Consider the following 22478-nt stretch of genomic DNA (forward strand, 5'->3'; position numbering starts at 1 on the left):
TATGAATTTAATTTTTTATATGGTGTTTCATGCTCACACAAAATACATTGATGTTGACTTATTGTCATATTATATTTTATAATACAATATACATATTATTCAACTAATATTTTCTACCAAATTTCCAGTTTAAATGACTCATATAAGTAAATCAAATAAAGGGTACTTATACATGCACTTATGATTTATATATATTAAATCAATTCTCTTAAGTTGATACAACTTCAACAAACTCTACTTTAATCTGACAATAACTACTTGATAGGCCTGACATATTAGTAACCATTAGTGGTGTTGCTCATATCCACACTATTTGTCGTTGAAATATCATTTAGGTCGAATATTTGATTGAGTAAAAGTACTATACAAGAAAACGTTATACAATTTATTGACAGTATACAACTGCTAACTATAGTAGTAGTTATCAAAGTAACAGAATACAATGCTGAAGGAACTTTTCTTTCTTTCTTAAAACTAAGGGGATCATTTCAACTTCATTTGATATTAACTTTTGGTGTGATGTACTTTGTGATGATAGTAAATATTGATTTAACTATTCATCAGTTGAGCATGTATCCTTCACTTTTAATTTTGGTGTTATTTCTAATGTTTTAAGAAGTTTAAACTATTAGCATCGAATACACATGCAACGCACATGCTCAAAACTAGTGTACAAATAAAAACAAAAAATTCACATCAAAATTTAAGCAAGTCAAAAGAAATCACCTACTTTTTCATTAATTATATGATAAAGACGGATGAATGAATTTGACATCCAAAGTCAAATTCACACTAGATATTTTCATTTTAATTCAACTCCAATTACATATAGAGAAGGTGGGTGAACACCTGCCGCTACACGGAGTACAGCACATAGCATTAAATGGAATTATATGGAAGATTGATTTGAGCTGTTGGTCAATATATGAGCAAATCACATGCCTAATTTCATAATTTTCAAAGTAGGATTCAAAAAAATCAAACTTTAGGATAATAATAGGGAAAAGGGCTAAAAATATTCTTAAATTATATTAAAATAATTTTATAAATAATTTAATCTAAAAATATTTCTACATTAAAGTAAAAAATCATGTCACGTCACACTGCTTTGTTTTTGTTCAATTCTGTGCGCGTAGCTCAGTGGGGAGGCAGGTTGTCACTCACGAGTCACGTGCATTAATCTTGGGCATGTAAGTCCAATATATGAATCCCAACTCTGCCCCACATGAACAAGATCCATTATGGAGGAAAATGACACATGAGTATATCAAAACCAATCAGGACACCATGTACAATCTTATTTAATATTTTACTAAATCATTACGGACTTAAAAAAAAAGAGCACCATGTCGGTCGTGTTATTAGCCTATTCATATAACTTTTTTGTTTTTGATATCTAATATCATACGTGGTTTATTGTGTTTAGATAACTGCACCCTATTTTTACTGTTTATTGGATTTATACTTTGCATTGCTATGCTATTAGCTGTCATATGTTTCTTTTAATTACTATTTTGATTTGCTAAAACCTGATAATCTTTGGAAAACAAGATATCTACCTAGGAGAGAGAGTGATAAAATTATGATTTTGGCAAAACTATCATTCACAACCCACCTAATATATATATATATATATATATATATATGATGATGAAGAAAAGAAAACAGAGTTGAAAGTAAGAAACAAAATGACCAACTTATTGTTCCTCCAATTCCTCCTATTAACCACTGCTTCATCCTTAACTCACATCTCTGCACAGACAGTTCCACCACCGCCGACATCCGCCGCAACTCCACCGTCCCGCGCGGCGCAAGAATTCTTGGATGCACATAACAAGGCAAGAAGTGAAGTGGGGTGTAGACCCTTTGACCTGGAGTCCAATGTTAGCCAAAGAAACTAGCCTTCTTGTTCGTTACCAAAGGGACAAACAAAATTGCAGCTTTGCAAATTTAAGTAATGGCAAATATGGTGGCAATCAATTATGGGCAAGTGGTACCGTGGTGATCCCACGAATGGCAGTCGATTCTTGGGTTGCTGAGAAGAAATTTTATAACTATGAAAATAATTCATGTACAGGGGATGATAAGTGTGGAGTTTATACACAAGTTGTTTGGAAGAAATCGACAGAATTGGGCTGTGCGCAAGCTACTTGTTCGAAAGGACCTGCTACTCTTACTGTATGTTTTTATAATCCACCTGGAAATGTAATTGGGGAGAAACCTTATTGATGTGTGATTTTAAATGATTTGTAAGGTAACTTTTGTGTTTTCAAGTTTGTAGCTTATAATAAAAAGTTACTCTGTTCATTTGCTGCTATTCTCCATTCTCTTTTTCACTTTCAGTATAATTGGTGCAGGGAGACTAAATCTAGAAGTAAAATTTGATGGGTTTCAACTTTTAGTTTTAAATTCGGAACCCATTACATGAAACTTCGAGTTCAAAATTTAGTATTTTGTTGAAATTTCAATAAATGTCATATGTATATTAGGATTTAGGGCCGGTAGCATTTTATCGAAAAAAACTAGATTTGTTAAAGAATGAAAAGTCCCATGTTTAATGATAAGATGGATGGTTTACTTGTAAGGCTTATACAATCTAGTTTCTCTCTCAGATGGCTTTTGAGATTGAAATAGATTCATTTGTTTAATTACTATCAGAGCGAGATTCATTTTAATTGATGTTGGGACTCTAAATGAAATTTGATGAGGTGAGTGTTAAAAGAATGAAAAAGTCCCGTTTCATTACAGAAATTCAGGCATATTGACACAAGATTCATTTGAACCCATTATTTTCGATATAGAACATAAATATATATTTAAAAATTCATGAAATTGCAACAAATAACAGATACGAACTCATAACTGAGTGGAGCGAGGGGCTATAGCGGGAAAAGTTTTAATTGAAGTAGGGTGGAGCTCCTCTCCTTACCGTCAAGTGGCTTTCACTCCTCATAGAGGGTTAGAAAGCGTCAGTTCTCACAGCAAAGATATCATAGGTTCAATGCTAAGAATCTAAGTGTTGACCCATAAAACTTAAAATTTTGAATCCGCCTCTGATTGAATCTACCTGATATCCGCATCATTGACCGGAGACAACCAAGAATCCTAATATAAATAGGAGCTTGGGATTAAGACGTAGTTGATTGATGCAACCACGCCCACAACAAATGTGAATCTGAATTATATATCAAAAACTTGAAGCCAAAAAATGATGTCGCATACAAAACACAGATTGTAGGCATTCTTCATTCAAATCCTCCATTCTAACTCCAAAATTTGTATGCAGTTATACAGAAGAGAGAAAAGGAAATAACCTCTGAAAAGGAAAACACAAAAGAAAAAGAGAGGTCTCACAAAACAATCTTTTCCCCCCTTTTCCCACTCTCAATAATTCCACATGAGATAAACAATGATTTCACTTACCCTTAACGAGACTTGAACCACGACCTATTGGTTGGAGGTCGAAGTGGCTTACTACCAATCAAATCTCTATAATCACTTAAACAAGCTTTAACACACCATTAAACTAGACATTTCACCAGCTCCTTCATTATTAGATACCGGAAAGAAAAATTATGAGGTACATATTCGATGTTCTTGTGAGAATTCTTCTGCTGAATCATCTTTATGCTTCTTGTAAGAGATTCAGGTAAAGATTGCTGGATCATCTCTAAAACACCAGCTGGAAGTAGGCCAGAATCTTTAGCAAAGGACTCCACAACTTTTGGCAAAACAACTTTCTGATCCTTCTTCAGACCAAAAGTTGCTCTAATGTATTCTTCTTTTGCTGCTTCTAGCTCCTGAAACACTCTATTCGGTGTATAAACTCGAACCTGACAATGGAAACGTTTTCCCCGTGAGACAATCAAATGTCATAATTGTTTATCAAGTCCTGATGTCAATTTCTAGCCTTATAAAAAGATATTGCAGCAATGTTCAATGCCATGTAATTCAATTATTATTGAATACAAGGAAAAATGATAATTGCAAACTTTAAGGAGAAATGAAGATTATGGACAATACCGCAGGATCTGAATGATTGCCTGAGCAGAGTGCAAAGTGCAGAAGGGGTTCTGGATGTTCAATAGCATAGGTTCGTCTTTCATCGCCTGCCTTAAATTTTTCCCTAGAAGAAAGTAACAAGCGAAGCCACTACAATACAAGTACTAAATTTGAGAATGCCAACTATGAAACTAGTAAAACGAGACATGTAGGGATCAGAAAATACTAGGCATGAGTATCGGTCACTTAATATGAATACAGTAGGGACAAGATTTTTACAAGAAAAAGAAAATACTTAGATGCTTTTGCAAGTTTCTCGGACAAAGCTGGTTCATGAACTAACACAACTACTTGTAGAGGTTTTGTGTAGTAAAGAACATAGTTGCTGAATATGCAATTTAAGTAGAAATGCATGTATAACAGGAAACTATTTTAGAGGTGTACCTTTCCTGGATTAGACACCTGACATCCCAAGATAGAGTTCTGAATCACATTCGCACTGATTACATGACCACCGACATTATAGGCAGCCTGGATAAAGTAAAAAGGTTAGACAAAATCCACCAAACAACTCTTGGACAAAGAAATAAGTTTGTCTCACTAACCTTCAAGAGTAGATAAACTCTCTTCACAGTCTTTTGTGGAATGCCATAAGATAAAAATGCCTAGATAGGAATAGTTGAAAAACATGGTAAGCTCAGAGTGGATATGGAACTTCACAGACTTCTTAACCTATAATTCTGAAAGTTTAATCAAGAAGGATAATTACATGCATCACCAATGCATTATGTATGTTAATCCAGAATGCTAGCTTTTCTTCATGACTCAATTTTCCCGGATCTATCCCTTCTAGGCGAGAAACAATTGACCTGCAATGTAAAACATTATTGTGCATTTTACAGCAAGAAATTGCTAAAGTACGACACGTTCCACGAGATGCCTGAATCTCAAATTTCCTTACCTGAAATTTTGCAACAAAGGCTCAATATCACCTAGTTTGTGACTATCTTTATATATATATTGTACTTCAACCATTGAGCTGTAAGGTCCAATGGACTCCTTCAATCCTTCCACATGAAAAAGATTGTCACGAACATCAAATGATGAATCTTTCTTTGATCCTGGGCTCCATAGGTCACATTGGTCTTTCGTAGAAAAGGCACTCATTGATGAAAAGGATGAGGTTGGCGAGAGACACGGATTTGCAAGTGGAGGATCAGAAAGTTTGCAAAATATGGTGCACATGCACCTTACCATGTCCTCAGACAACTTGTTTGGTGTCTCTGGAACATGATCAGAAATACGGGTGCCAAGATGCTCCGCCAAACTGATTAAATTTGAAGAAGAATTCTGCGCGTACTGCAAAGAACCAATTAAAGTAAAACTCTTAATTCTCCACTTTTCATTGTTCTGCCCTAGCGAAAATCATGACACTATAACATGGATAGATACAAAAGTAATATCTAATCAATTCCCTTTTCGTCAAAAAGGAAAAAGTGCAGTAAAAACTTATCTCTGATACAACGTACCTCCATCATAGATGAAGGTTGAGACTGACAAGCACGCAAAGCTTTGCCTGGTATATCCCCTGTTGTGGAAACTCTCTTTGACAGATCCGAATGTTGAGTTAGTGAGGAACGACTTCGATGGACCACAGATTCTCTAACTCTGTCTTCTGCTGCGCTAGTTGTTTCTTTCCATGGATTTGACACTGACTGTCTATCAAGCTGAGCACAAGAATTTGTCCTTCTCACTTTAGTATAAGATTTAGAAAATCGAAGGCACCTTCTCATTTTGGCATACATAGGAGATTTTAGTATATCATCTCTTGTGGGAGGATACAAGGATGAGCTCTGTTGATCACATGCTCTTTTACTATATAACGAAAGAAGATACTGCTCCAAACGCCCTTTTTCCGACTCTAGTACTGCAATTTCTCTAATCAGTTCTGTAGTTGGCTGGATCTAATTGAAAAAGACACATGACCAACACAGAGGGTATTAAAAACAACACAAAAAAAAGCTCAATTTTGACAAGAATAACCATGAGTGCGACGGTGAAAAAAATTATGGCAAATTTACAATACAGTAAGTGAGCTTTACACTAGCTATGTTACTTCACAAGGAGATGTAAGAAGTTTGAAATGCTTAAATTTACACAAACAACTGTCGGAATCTCTAACTAGAAGTAACCAGAATAATATGTCATACTATAGTGTTTTCATTAAGGTTACAAGGAACAGGAGGAGATACCTCAGGCATTGAGATCGTCTGAGTGATGTTTTGCGAGAAAGATTCATATCCCAGTGCTTTCTCTAGAGAACGTCGAACTGTGAGTTGGTGCTCTAATCTTCCCTCGAGTTGCATTATCTGTAAAGTAGTTAAGTTTTCGACCAATTTATACATTAATAATTTGTTGAACCAACTAGAATTAATTAACAGTTTCATCATCTCAATTTTCTTACCTCTTCCTTCAAAGAACTTCCGACTTCCTCAAATGACTGCTTCTTCTTGCTCTTACTACAGTCATTTCTATCACCCTTATCCTAGACAAAAAAAAATAAAAATATATATCCTCAAATATCCCAAATGCTTGGTTAATCTAAGGCGTGTTCGTTGTTAATTTTCCTTCCTTTATCTTTGAGAGAAATTTGAAACTTTAGGCAATTGTTTGATGATGTAAAAATAAACTTGAAAGCGCACAAGGAAGAAAAACTACAATGCAAGTTAGCAAGATAAGGATCAAAAGTTCATGATGAGTCCAACAAAAAGTGTAACTTTTTTGTCACATTTTGCTATGAAAGCTCTAATATAAAAACAGGATGAACACGTGGAAGCTTCTTTACCAAATTCAATTGATTAGAGTCCTCTACTGAATGATCCACATTGTCTATGAATCCGCGTGTATACGGGAAACTGCATTCGTGAAGATCAAATAGTAAAGAAAATGTTACAAAATCATACTAGCATAGAAGATTAAGCTAAAAAAAAAAACATTTTCTGGAGTACAAAATGGCTCCTACTATAAACAAACTTCATACAAAAAACTAAAACACTAGGAAATTAACAAGAGAAAATAACAAAAGCCCTTCAATTTTCTTTTTTCCATTTTTGCTACAAAACCTTTGAACTTTTGCTTTTTAAGACCAACATCAATGAAAATGAATCAAGAAAATTGCAACTTAGAGAAACCCCAAATACAAAAAAAAAAACAGAGTTTACAAAATACTACTCTCTCTGCTTCAATTTACGTGATATCATTAAGATTTCAGAGTCTAACAACTTTAGTGTTGATGGTGACTTATAATAATTAACAATTCAAAATATTTAAAAGACAAAAGAAAAAATCACATACAAAAGAAAACTACTTGGACTCTCGCAAAACAGAACGGTGCCACGTAAATTGAGACATAGGAATTATACATACAATAACAAGAAGAAATTAAATGGTTACCTCTTCGAACGCTTGTGTTTAAAATTGGTTACTTGCATTTGCAATATCTTTCTCCAACACCCTTTTCAAGAACTAACCTGAAAGCTTGCCATGAACATATATACTCTGAACTTTCAACACTAAAAAAACTTGCAAATACACAAAAAAAAACAGCCAAGAAAAGGCAACCCTTTTGACAAAGAATTAAAGTAAGTGGTGCATACAGGGGCGGATCTACGTGGACAGGTGGGGGTGCCACGGCACCCAGTGATCTCGGAAAAAATGTCGTTTATATATGTATAAATTCATAATAATTCAATATATATTACTTTTGCCACCCAGTGACTGAAATGCGGAACAGCTCAATTGGCGAAGGAGTTGGTCTGCCACACAGCCAACGCGGGTTCGAACCTCACTGCCAACGCTTATTTTTTTGCTTGCTCCTTTACTTCTTTACTTTTCTTTTTTGTCTTTTTCATTAGTATGTAAAGGGCTTAAATTTTTTTTTCTCCATTCATTCTTATTTATTTACTATTCTTTATTAATTCAAATTGACTCATTTTCATGGTTAATTTTTTTTCTTCTTTTTTGTCTTTTTCATTAGTATGTAAAGGGCTTAATTTTATTTTTCTCCATTCATTCTTATTTATTTACTATTCTTTATTTATTCAAATTGACTCCTTTTCATGATTAATTTTTTTTTTTACTTTCTCTTGCACTAATTATTAATCTCTTGATATGGGTGTTACATGTTTATTTTTATCAATTAATGAGTACTGAATTATGAACGTCAAATAAATATTATTAAGAATATATTTAAATAGTAGTTTTTAAAAATATGTTTTAAAAATGATGAATATTATTATTAGAGCTTTTTTTTAATTTTTTTTTAAAGGTTCCTTCAAATCTTCACCGACTTTCTTGCTAAGTAAGATGACTAGGCTGAAACTACAATTTTTATTCTTTTCCTATTATATATCTCCAACAACACATAAAGTCAATGTAATATGAATATATTATGTTAATACTATTAGATGGTTTATACAAGCTCAAATTTTAATGTGAAAAATCTTTTTTTTCTCAAAGTTTCAGCGAATAAGACATCTAATTCCAAAAAGGAAAAAAAATTGAATTGTTTAGTTATCTCTAATCTCAGAATATCTAAAAGAAAATATTACTAACATGCATATTTGATCGATTTGTTTATAAAAATAAAAAAAATCAATAACCTGAATTGTAACCCAAATTAAAGTAACCGATCCTTTTATCTTACTTGAACGTTGTGGCACCCACTACCTCCAAATCCTAGATCCGCCCCTGGGTGCATATATACTCTTTTGCTCCAAAATAATCTGTTACAGGCAGAGTCCCAATACACAAGCTTTTTAGTAGTAAAGGTGAAGGAACTAAACTTTTTCAACAAAGAGCACATTAAATCTACTAAGTACAACACCTCCAAAAGCAAAAATCTTTTCTTGATTACAAGGAAAGTCCTTTAAAGCGATGGCTGAATAATGAAGTGCAAATTAAAACTATAACTTTACAAGAAATTGATGAAAATCAAAAAATAAAATTAATGACAGCTTATAATTGGATTACTAATTTAAGTTGACAAATCTTTAGACTGTAAATTATTGGGAGTAGTATAATTGAGTCATGGGTCTAGTGACAAGTGACAACAATGTTAGTAGACCATCCTAAGTTGGGGTTAAAAACAGAATATATACCCGCTACATTTTAATTTATTTGTCTTACTTCACTTTTTAGTTAAATTTTTTTAAAAAAGCGTCTCTTTCATTTTTAATAATTCTTTTATTGTGAAATAGTTAAGAGCACAAGATTATAAAATATTTTGATACATTATACGTATTTCTAATTTTAGATTATAATATTCGAAAACTTATTTTTTACTTTTTAAAATTCTATGTAAAATAAAAAAAATAGAGGAATAAATTGAAACAGGTCCAACTAGCATGTCTGAGGCCTTACCTTTGTTGGGAATTTGTGTTTTTTAAGTTTTATATTTTGAGACAATTAACAGAAAGTTTGTGTGCTTGAAAATTAGAGGTCTACTGAGTCCTGACACACTTGAACAAGTGTTTCATGTAGATCCAACAACTCAATAAATTAAGACTATATATTATATGTGCAAGTGTGTATAATTCAAGCATATTATAACCACTATTTATAAGGAATAGCATCTCATCAAAACTTAAACAATAGACATCTTTTTATTTGCTACTTATGGTTTTACCAAAAATATCATGCTTGTGCATAACCGAAAATCAACTAGGAAAAAATTAATTATTATTTGTTAAATTAATTTTAATCAAATATAAATAGTGTATTTTTTTCGCTGAAGAGAGTTTGGATGAACCCTTCGACGCTACCTAGCTCGGCCCTTGTCCTAGAAGGTCTAGCTAGAGACAATCACTGCAATTTAAAAGCTTCGAGAAATCAATCACAAAATTGATCAGTCGTTACATATATATCTATTTGAAAATCAATTTAATTTTTTATTGGTCTTCTACTTGAGGTCCCGAATTCACAAATTTCTTCTATATGTAAAATTGAATTTAAAGTAGAATCAAATGTAACAAAATTGATCAGTCGCTACACGTATATATATCTATTTGTAAAATACAATTTTATGAAGGTGTGCTTATCATTCACGAGACATCAAAGAACACTTACCTAGCCCTAGGATGAGAGGAGAAGGGTTCCAGAGCTCTTGAAATCGAGTGAAATGAGGGGAAATAAGAGAATAGGTCAGATTTTACGTATTTATAGAAGCTGTCAGAGATCATTTACGGCCACTCATGTTTGGACCATACATCGAACATGTATGTGGGCCGTAAATGGACAAGCCTTCTTAAAATCTAAAATTTGAAAATAAGATATGTTAGATGTCATAAGAAGTAAATATAACTTGATGGCATAAACATGATTTAAATTAAGAAGTATATATTACCTAATTAATCTCCATCACAATTGAGATCTAAATCTTGTAATTTAAAGCAATTTTGGAATACCTTTATTGTCATTTTATACTCTCTCAAGGGGATCTATGTATACGGGTGAGGTGTCATCGCATTGAAACGTTTTGATTAAAAAATAAAAATAAAAAAATAAAAAAAATATATATATAGATATATAATGCATAAACACTCAAAAAAATGATGGGGAACGTAGTGCCAGTGGTGTAGAAGCTTCTATACGTATTATACTTGTGGATGCGAATGTTAGTTAGAAGCTTATTGCTTACTTGGGGGGTCAAAAGTTTAAACTCAATTTGAACAAATTTTTTGACAAAACATAGCAAGCCCTTTATTGTTAAAAAAAACAATAGAATGGAACCTCGACCTCTAATTAATACTATTTGTTCCTAATTATTTGTCCACTTTTGAATTGACAAATCTATTAAGAAAATAATAATTGACATAGTTAATTTACCATTTTACTCCTATTAATTATGAATTGGATGAATTAAAAACTTAAGATTTTCATCAAGTTCTACATTTTTCAAAGTCATTAATTGAAGGTATAAAAGGTAAAAAAAAAATTGTCCTTTCTTGATCTGTCAAAATGGACAAGTAATTAGGAACAACTAAACAAGGAAAAGTGGACAAGTAATTAGGGAGGGAATATTAATATTCCTAATGAGCCAAGGTTCTTCTATGTTCACATAATTGATGATAAATTATACTCTTTTGGTTCTAATTTACTTAGTGTCTTTTGAATTTTTGAATTTTGAGATTCAAATAAGTCTATTTAGATTGTAATTTTTTTATATATCTTTTTAAAAATATTTTGAATTGTCAATTATTATGACTTATAGTACTTTTTATATAGTTTAGAAATATATAAATCTCATTTTAAAAAATTGAAAATTTCATGCGTAAATTTCTGATTCCGCTACTTCTACAAGGTCAAGTGAAAACAAACATTTTACTATGTTGACATCGGTGTTCATGAGAAACAGTAAAGAGAAGTTGAGATGTTTAGATGTACAATTTTATTTATCGATCCGCTAATAGAAATACCAATTTTGAGTACCTATATAAATATATTGGGCATATATATATATATATATATATATATATATATATATATATATATATATATATATCGTGTCTATTTCTTTTGCTTTGCTGACGCAGTTGTGGAACAGAATATACGTCTTATTCCATATTATCAGAAAACTTTGTTAAATTCTTTTCATGAGACTCAATTCATACCTTTTTGTTGTGTCTATTCAAGTGTCAAGTCTACAAAGCATCTTCTAATAAAGTGGTACATAAAAGATACTCCCTTTATTCCATATTAATGAGAAAGGCTGTAAAAAAGTAGTTAATATGAAATAAAAAGATAGTTAAAAAGTGTTTTGCCAATAATCAAAATTTGATTATCTTATAAGCAGCTTCTTCTTTCAACTTTCAAGAAACTCACGGTACTAAAATGGTCAAACAGAGATTAAATAAAAGCAATTCGTATTACAACAAAAACAGTTTTTAGCAGCAATAAAAATGTATACTAATAAAGAGTTTTTTTCGATATTAGTTAATTATCATTGAATTCAATATCACTATAAACTTTAGGTATACATTTACCAAGAGGGTTAATTGCCTCTAAAAAATTACTTAGTGACAGTTAAGTTATTATCATTAATTTATTATCGTTAAATATCATTTTTAGTATAGTGTTTATGTGCTTTTAGCTAGTCCTGCAACTCCTCAAAAAAATATTGTTCGACTAACATTCCTAGAATAGTAGTTGAATCAAGATTATTACTGAGGGGGTCAAAATATAAAAAAGTAAAGAGATGAAAAAGCCGAAGGGATTATATTTATTGTATATACATAAAAATTAATTCTAACTCTATAAATAGTGTAATTTTCTATTGAAGAGAATTTGAATGAATTCCTCGATCCTACCTAGCTTGGACCCTGTCTTGGAAGGTCTATCTAGAGACAATCACTGCAATTTAAAAGTTTGGAGAAATAAATCACAAAATTTAAGAGTGTATCACCAAATTCAATCTAACTGCGGATCAGACAAATTAGAAGTGATACCAATAGACAATAGTACAGTTTGACCTCAAACTTAGTGACGACTAGCTTCACGGACGGAGCTAGTATTTAAAACTGAAATCACAATAAAATTTAATAACTTTAGACTAAATTTTATATTTGTATTCAAAAAATATGTTTAATATATAAATACTTTATTAAGAATTTAAGTTTTTTAAGAAATCATATTTTAGAATCTAGAAAAGGTGGTAATAAATCAAAGAGAAAAGGCTCAAATCTGGAATTGAATTTTAAGAAAATACTTATTTATGTCATTCATTAAAATTTTGGCTCATCTATGTTATTTCCATTTGAGAAAAGGCTCATCTATGTCATTATTTGTAAACTAAAAATAATTTTGCTTTGCAGCCACTTTTTATACGTGGTCAATTATGACTCGGCACGTCATTAATTAAACCATCTTTTAAAGGGAAAAGGCTCAATTTCAAATATGTCATCGAAAAGTCATCTATGTCATTCGTTAAAAGTTTGACTCATCAATGTGATTTCAATTAATAAATAATGACAGATGAGTCTTTTCTCAAATAGAAATGACGTAGATAAGCCAACTTTTAACAAATGACATAAATGAGCCTTTTCCCAAATGGAAATGACGTATATTAGCCAAACTTTTAACAAATGACATATTTAAGCCTTTTTCATAAATCAAATTACTTTATTAAGATGTATTTATATTAATTTATGTGACGTAATTAGATTCGATATGAAATAAAAAAGGTTTATAGATTTAAATATGTAATACAATGACTCCAAAAGCTTTTCATTAAAAGTAAAAAACAAAAAGGACAATTTAAAATTAAATTATTTTAAACAGAAAAATCCATTATTCTTTTTATACTAATTTTTTGGTTTCCGATCTTGGATTCGGTGTCAGAACCCACATTGGAGCCCCAACTAGATTCGGATCGTGCACTCCAAATCCTATTCGGAGGTGGCACTCCTAATTACATAATTTTCTCCATATCCAAAACTCAAACTCAAGACATAATTAAAAGTAAATTAGTCTCACCACTACACGACAATCCAGGTCTTTTTGCACGAATTAAAAGAGAATATATAGTATCACATAAAAAATTGTTGTCTGAGAATTATATAAGTTTCATATCATATAAGTGGAAATATAGAACGTGAAATAGTAAAGTTCATTACTGACTTTTAAAAGCAACATATGACTGTATGTGACAAAAAGACACTTACGATTGCAGACTCGAAAACAAAAGGAGGGAGTTAGACAGTGATGGTTCGATGACAGAAACGAAATCGTAAGCATATGTTATAAGTGGAAAATTAGAAGGTGAAACAATTTACTAGTTAAAGGTAATTTCAAGTTCAATGGATTTTTCTATGATTCAATGCTGAAACACTGACTGTAATCTCTAAAGCAAAGTACATGAATAAAAAAAGGTCAATGCCAAAACTACACATGTAAGTTTTTTTGCATGTGACCTGTTCATGCTTTCTGAGGCGTTGTTGTCAAAATCAGAGGCGAACTCAGGATTTGAAGACTTTGAGTGCACCAATATAAACATAGCTCAAATATGAGCTCTAAGCTTAACTTAAAATAAAAACAATAAAAAATGGCTTTAGTTGGATTCGCACCCTAGTCTCAAGGGTGGTATCTCTAGCTTGTATCAATAGCACAAGAGCACTTCTATGCTTTTCATGGGTGCACTGTTTACTATATCATAATTTCTACCAGTTTTTCAAAATAGATATACACATATACATATGATTTTTTCGAAAGTTAGCGGGTGCACATACACCCCTCTCCATAGTGTACTGGGTCCGCCTCTGGTCAAAACTGTGTTTATCCCAACAAACATATGCCATTTTTCTTCCATCTTGTAAGCTTACTTTACCTATCAACACTATCGCATGGAACACTTGGATGAACAGGTTAGTTAACATGGGTCATAATTATTGTAATACATACCTCATTTTCTGTCGTGCAGAATAACACTTAGACATACTCTATAATTTGCAATATTACGCAAATTATGAGATTTTAGCGCGTTCAGATATGTCTAGATACATGTATTTTAAGATACATGGAGTCAAATTTGTTTTAGATACATTGTATCAAAGTGAATTTACATATATCTGAAATACATAACAAATCTCACTCGTCTTTCTCCCATATCGCTCGCCAAATCACACCAATTACATACAGATACATGTATCTTGTGTGATTCACATGTATCTGGATACATAACAAAATCTTGCTAGCCTCCTTCCCATCTCGCTTGCCTCTTTCGCTATTTTAGTGTATGTGGTAGCAAAAATACATGTATCTAAATATATCTTTTCTCAATATATGGTAGAAAACTCTTAATTAGTGGTAAAATACGTAATATTTTAAAAGTATAAATAATAATAATAATAATAATAATAATAATAATAATAATAATAATAATAATGATAGTGAAGTATGTTTAGTTAGTATTTTATTTTATTCCCTTAACCAAACCTCCCATAGTCTATTAATGGAGGCTAAAGTGTATGATTCATGCTGATATATTTTAATAGTAACATTAGTAATTAATACGACCGTTTTCATGAAATAAAATGTATAATAGTGAGCTAATTATATGACGATTCAACTCCGTGATTAGTGCTTGCAATGCAATTGGAAAAGTTAACTCGACTTAATTTTAAAAAATGTAAGTGTCACGATTCAAACCATTGTGATTGGCTCTCACACTAACCCTCCGGTGGAAGAACCACTACTACAACCCAAACCAAGCAACTAAATCAAAAACTAAAGCATTTAAGGATACGAAAACATGAATAATATCTAAAAACTGAAGTTCTCATAAACTTCAAAAGATCTAATAACTAACAATGCGGAAAAATACACCTAGAACCTAAAAGTCAATGTACCAAAACATCTAACAATGAACCAAAGTCTAAACAAGAAGGGTCACAACCCCAAACTAACAACTAATAACTAACTAGAAAAGTCTAAATCCGAAATGTGGACATAGACTAAAGGAGAACTCATGGCAGCCTGGAAGAACTGGTTCTCCCTTGAATTCGAACTATGATCATTGATCTTCTAAACGAGGTCTGTCAATAGCCGCTTGAAGATGCCCCGTACACAACAAAGAAAGAGCAAGTGCAATATCAGTACACAACCACAGTGTACTGGTAGGATCACAAGACTATCCCACTAAGTGTAACATAAGCAAGTCAATACAACATAATAATAACATCCATACAATGAACATATACAATATCGATTATCACATGCTCAACAATATATATTTATAACAAGTCATTGGTCCTCTCATGGAACCCAAACCCAAACTGTTAGCATACCGGAACGTGGTACGCGATTCAATGTTTATGCCAGAACGTGGCAACCGATTCCATAATTATGTCGAAATGTGGCAACCAATCCCATAATTATGCCGGAACGTGGCAACCGATCCCAATTAGTATATCGGAACGCGGTATCCGATCCAATCAACACACCACAATCACAATCACAAGTACATTCTCAATAATCATACAATCAAGAAGTGATTCATGGCATATAGTTATTCATATATCTCATTTACAACAAGTGTGATCAATAATGCAACATTCACATACATACATGTATCATAATGAAGCAAGAACAAACATACATCACACAATCATAGAATCACAACCATCACCTACCTCGAAACAAGCTTGAAACCCTAAGAAACTTGATCCTTCCCTTTTCGGATTCGTTCCGCTTGCTCTTGGCCTACAAACAATCAATACAATACGGGAATCAATAAACAATTACTAATTACCCGAATTGCTAACAATTCTATGAACCCTAGATCATACCCATGATCTCAAGCACCCAAAATAGGCTTGTTTCCACCATAGAATCTAGATCAAAACCCTCCCCCATCGATAACTACCCATTCTATTACGTTCTATGGATCGAAAAACGGATTCGGGGAGTTAAAAGCTTACCTTTAGCCTCAAGAATGGTGGAAAATTGTCGAGAGTCGCCTATGGTTTGTTCCTTAGCTTTGAAAATCGAAAAGTGTAGAATAAAGACGTTTTGGGATTTATTTACGACATTTAAACTGGAACCCAACCCTGACCATGACCTGAATCAGGACATGATCCCAAGATCCAAACCCTGCTAGAGACCCAACATTCGAACATGAATATGATCCTGACACTTAATCCTGAACCTGACCCGAGACCTGACCTCGACTTGACATCGATTGGAGACCCAACCCACACTCCCAACCCCTACATCTTACTTAAGATCCAACTTTTGTAATAGAATTCGACCCTGCCACCCAACTTGACCCAACGAGAGACCCAAAAATTGAAAATGATTTCAACACGAGACCCGACCCGACCCGACCTTGAAACCTGACCCCGACACTGATCTGAGACCTGAAGCCAACTCTCGACTCGAGATATGACTGTGATTCGAGATCCGAGAACCGAACACGACTCTGACTCAAGATTCAACCTCATACCCCGACTCCGATACCGATCCCGATTTGAGACCTGAATCTGTCACCCAACTCGAGACTCAACCCTAATCGAGACCCACATCTGACCCCGACCCGAGATCAAAACGTCGCGTTGAACCCGCCACAACGGTCCTCACCCCGCTACAGCTGCCGTGCCCTGGCTGCAGAAATCTCGCCCCAGTGGCTTGCACGGAACCAGTGAGCTATTTTAATAATTCCAAGACCCTCATTTCACAACACACCTTTAACCAACGACGCTAAAAAAATATCGTTCACGCTAAGATCGATTTCGGGAGTTCTACTCACCCGAATTCAATTTCGTAAAGTCGTACGAGTTCCTTAACGACTTATATAACTACTCATGTAATCAAAATCATAAATAAGTCACCCGGTTGTTACCAGATTTCCCTACACCTTAATGACTCCGATTTCATCCAAATCTGGACTAGGTTAGGAAATTCCAAGTTACTACGAAAAAGTTTTTCGACCCCAAAAATTTTCCCATTGTCTTTTCTATAACGACGGAACCCAAGATTTTGGAGGAAAACTCTACGATTAAATATATGTTTAAACTCATTCGATGCACAAAATAATAAATACAAATTGGCGAGTCAAAGGTAAGTTTATTTATATGTTGAACATGAACTTCTTTTTCTCCTATTATTGTAGTTTGATGGAAATAATTGTACTGTTTAAGAACTTAATAATTTGGTATTTTTGTAATGTATTAAAACATATGAACATTTGCGTCAGAATGCATTTTAAAAAATAGACCATTGATGAATTGAAGTATGAGTTTCAACTAATGTCCATAATTCCCTAGCAGACCATAATGGTGTGTGTGCCCAGATTTACGAAAACTAGTAAGATTTTGCTTAATGATAAAATATAACAGTATTTTGGTTTCAAAACATAGTAGGATACATGGTATTTGATAAAACCTCCATTGAAGAAGTGATGAAGACCTTTTAGATCATTCTTAGAGCTTAACAGAGAGAGTAAATAACTGCTTGTGTGTATTGATTAGAATGAATTGCATTTAGGCGTATCTACTACTATTTATAGAATGACTAACTAACTGACTAGTCTAACTAACTACTACATAATTTGTTATAACAGAATTCTAGTAATGCAATTACTATTTCACCATTTCTCTGCAATCATTTCAACCATTCCCCTTCAAGCTAGATGTTGAAAACACATTCAAGACTCCTAGCTTGGACAGTAGATGATAATGTTGACAGCTTCCAAGTCCTTTAGTCAGTAAGTCTGCTTCCTGCTCAGTTGTTGAGACATACTCTGGATGTATCAAACCTTGTTGCACCTTTTCCCTTATGAAATGACAATCAATCTCTATATACTTTATCCTCTCATGAAACACTGTATTATTTGCTATTTGCTTGGCTGACTTACTGTATGTAAACAACTAAATTGGTGTAGGAACATCAACACCTAAACATTTGAATAAACCAATCAACCAGATCAACTTAGACACCGTGAGAGTCATACTTCTGTATTCTGATTCTGCTGAACTCCTAGCTACTATGTTTTGCTTCTTGGATTTCCATGATATCAAGGATTAACCAAGCTTCACAGTGTAACCAGTTACAGACCTTCTTGAGTTAGGACAACTTTCCCAATCAGCATCACAAAATGTTGTCAAAATACCTTTTGCTTCTGCATGCATTAGAACACCAAGTCCTGGCTCATTTTTGAGATATCTGACCACCCTGTGTGCTGCTTCTAAATGGGACTTCTTAGGAGCCTGCATGAACTGGCTTAAAGTCTGAACACTATAGGCAATGTCAAACTTAGTTAGTGCCAAATAGAGTAGCTTTCCTATCAACTTTTGGTACCCTCTCACATTTGGTAAAGGTGGATCATCTTCTACACCACATTGCTGATCATATTCCAAGCTTGTGAGCTTCTGATTCTGCTCAAGTGGTGTAAGTGTTAGCTTGCAGCCACCCAAACCCAACACAGCTATAAGCTCTAGAATGTACATTCTTTGGCATAATAAAATACCCTTCTTAGACCTGCATATTTCTATTCCCAAAAAATACTTCAATGGTCCAAGATCCTTGATCTTGAAGGTTGCATGTAACATACCTTTTGCCTCTTGTATAAGGTCCTTGTCATCTCCAGAAATCAACAAGTCATCAACATAAACAAGGATAATCACCTGTCTAGAATTTCTTTTCAAAACAAACAATGAATGATCCTATTGACTTTGAATAAAACCAGCTGACAGTAGTGCATTTGTGAGCTTCAAATTCCACTATCTAGAGGCTTGCTTAAGGCCATAAAGAGATTTGAGGAGTCTACATGCATGATCACCCCCTTGACTACCAAATCCTGGAGGAAACTGCATAAACACCTCTTCCTCAAGATCACCTTGAAAAAAAGCATTATACACGTCCATTTGAAACAAGGGCCTTTGGTGCATAGCAGCCAAAGCAATGACAGCTCTCACAATTACCATTTTGACTACTGGGAATTTTTTTCTTGATAATCTAAGCCTTCTTGTTGATCGTACCCTTTAGCAACAAGTATGGATTTAAACCTCTCAATTGCACCATTAGATTGATACTTGATCTTGTACACCCACCTACAACCAATAGGTTTCTTGCCTTTAGGAAGAGGAACAACCTCCCAAGTGTGATTCTAAACTAATGCATCAATTTCTGATTGCATAGCAGAAATCCACCTAGGATCATTTAAGGCTTCTTCATAGGAAGTAGGCTCCACTTCAGATGAAATAGCAGCCAGGAAGGACTGACAGTTGGAAGAAAGACCAGAGTAGCCTATAAACTTGGACAAAGGATATAAACAAGCAACATTCTCCTTAGCAGGATGGACATAATCCTGAAGCCAAGTTGGAAGCTTGGTACCTCTAGTGGGCTTCCTTAACTGAGGTTGTGATGAATGACAAGAATCAGATGTAGAAGAGGTAGGACACGACTAAACTGGTGGTGAGATAAGGGATAATTCAGTGGATGAAGGAGATATGGCAAAATCAGTAGGTGCAGGGTTTGAAGGCATAGTATCAGGACTGGATAGGTCAAAGAACATGGGAGTATTGTGTTTTTTATTTTCCAGTAACAAGAAGGGGAAACCATGTTCCTTGAACACAATATCTCTACTGAAAAAGAACCTTCTAGAGTTGAAATAATACAATTTGTTTTCTTTTGTGTGGAGAAGTACCCTATGTGGACTGCAGGAATTGCTCTAGGGGAGAACTTGTCTATTTTGGTTAGGATAGTAGCAAAACACAAACACCCAAGAACTCTGAGATGAGAAAGACAGGGAGTATGACCATGGAAAACCTCATAGGGAGACTTCCCATCTAGAACCACTGATGGTAACCTATTAATGAGATCTATTGTTGCTAGTACACAGTCACCCCAAAAAGAAATAGGCAGATTACCTTGAAACCTGAGTGCCTTTGCCACTTCTAGAATGTGTCTGTGTCTTTTTTCCACCACTCCATTTTGTTGTGGAGTGTGTGGACAACTACTCTGGTGTCCAATACCATTCTTGACCAAGAAATCTGAGAACTCTTTACTAAAAAACTCAGCACCATTATCAGTCCTGATCATTTTCAGCTTCTTAGTAAACTGAGCATGTGCCATTTTGACAAAGGATTGAAGTAACACAAATGAATCACTTTTGAGTTTCATTAAAAAAAACCATATCATCTTGGAATGATCATCCACAATAGTGAGAAAGTACCTATGACCAGTAATATTAGGGACTCTATAAGGACCCCATACATCAATGTGTAATAAATGGAAAACATCAGTTACTCTGGAAATACTAAGAGGAAATGGTTTTTTGGTTTGTCTAGCTAAACGACAAACAGTACAATCATTAAAACTATAAAGTGGCACTTTATTCTTTAGGAAATGTAGCCTCTTCATCACAGCAGCAGGGACATGACTCAGCCTCTTATGCCAAACTTGCACATCTTCAGACAATTTTCCTGTAACATTGTTGCTAGCATTTACCCTTTTATCAATAACCTTTTCAGAAGTTCTAGGAAGTAGGAGATGGAAACCTCTTTCCTCTTTACCAATTCCCCCCACATTCCCAGTACATAGGTCCTGGAAAACATAAAAATATGGAAAGAAGAGCACTGAGCATTGTAACTCTTTTGTCATCTTTGAGACTGACATCATATTGTACTTGAAGTCAGGCACATATAACACATTTTCAATGGTACAATCATTTGAAATATTACATCTTCCCTGATACTGAACTGACACATTCTTACTATTTGGTAGATGTACACTACTCTTCATAGGATCATGCATATTACTCAAGTTATTCAGTAAATCCATATTATTAGTCATGTGATTTGTTTCCCCATTGTCTATTATCCAGGGCTTACAAGCCTGTATAGAAGAAGAGTTATATGCTCTCAGCCAGCTCTACTCCCTTGCCTTTGTTAAGAATATTCATTATCTGATTGTATTGTTCATCTGTGAAGTAGTTTTGTCCTCTGTTGCCATCAGGCTCAACTCTTGAATGACATTGAGACCTTTGAACATTACTACCACAATTTTTTCCAGCATGTTGTGTGAAGATGGCTCTCTGATGGTATGGTTGTTGCTTACAAGCATTATGAGAACCATTAGAAGATCCTCCAGAAGTCCCTTTCTGCTGAATGGTATCTTCTTTGTCACTGGCATAATTATGTGCAGTCATATTTGCTTGTCTTGATGGTCCCCAATTGTTCTCTCCCATGACATTGTGGTTAAGTTTGATTGTAGTTTTTTCCTTCCCCTATAGCCTGGTGGATAGCCTAGTACCCTATAGCAATTACCTTCATCATGACCTTTCCTTTTACAGATCTCACAAAAGGAATTATTATTATAACTATTATTAATTGCCCCTATAATTATTGCCATAGTTATTGCTATTGTTGAATTTTCTTCCTCTTGGCTGAGTATCATGAATACTCATTAGGGCTGTACTTTCATTCAACTCATTTCCTACACATGAACTGGATTCACATATCTTCCTTTGACTCTTCTCATGCACAAGCATAGCAAGTGCTTGGCTAACAGAGGGAGATGGCATCATAAGTAAGATCTGACTCCTAATAGCACTGTAGGACTCATTTAATCCCATCATGAACTGAAATAATTTTTGTTGTTCTAGATGCAGTTTAAAATCCTTTGATGCAAGACATCCACATATAGCTAGCACTAATTAACAATACTCATCCCTTAACAAACGCAATCGTGAATGATAGGTAGAGATATCAGAAGTACCTTGAGAAATTGTGGCTATTTCTCTATGAAGATTGTAGATCCTTGATCCATTCACCTTATCAAATCGCTCATGTAGATCCATCCACACAACATAAGCATTGTCTGTATACACAATCCCATTTACTATCTCTTACGAAACTGTATTCATAATCCAACTCAGGATTGTTACATTCACTCGTTCCCATTCTTCTGTTAAATCATATTTG

The 22478-nt window shown here is 33.8% G+C and overlaps 2 protein-coding genes and 1 pseudogene across 2 annotated transcripts; 1 reads left to right on the top strand and 2 right to left on the bottom strand.

Annotated features, from left to right (window-relative positions):
- The first annotated feature begins 1673 nt into the window (after nt 1–1673).
- Nucleotides 1674–2317, top strand: LOC125840144 (STS14 protein). The gene is given in 2 exon segments (XM_049519107.1): nt 1674–1853; nt 1855–2317. Coding segments are annotated over 2 exon segments (540 nt in total). The 5' UTR covers nt 1674–1688; the 3' UTR covers nt 2230–2317.
- Nucleotides 2318–3521: 1204 nt separating this feature from the next.
- Nucleotides 3522–10201, bottom strand: LOC125840141 (uncharacterized; annotated as a pseudogene).
- Nucleotides 10202–18575: 8374 nt separating this feature from the next.
- Nucleotides 18576–19478, bottom strand: LOC125840142 (uncharacterized mitochondrial protein AtMg00810-like). Its single transcript, XM_049519105.1, has 2 exons — nt 19326–19478; nt 18576–19217 (listed from the first exon to the last, which is right to left on the bottom strand). Exons 1-2 carry the CDS (start codon nt 19476–19478, stop codon nt 18576–18578), a joined length of 795 nt encoding a protein of 264 aa, XP_049375062.1.
- Nucleotides 19479–22478: the final 3000 nt, after the last annotated feature.

This window comes from Solanum verrucosum, unplaced genomic scaffold, assembly GCF_900185275.1.
Source record: "Solanum verrucosum unplaced genomic scaffold, falcon-dt-bn FXZP01000180.1, whole genome shotgun sequence".
In the NCBI taxonomy this organism is placed as follows: domain Eukaryota; kingdom Viridiplantae; phylum Streptophyta; class Magnoliopsida; order Solanales; family Solanaceae; genus Solanum; species Solanum verrucosum.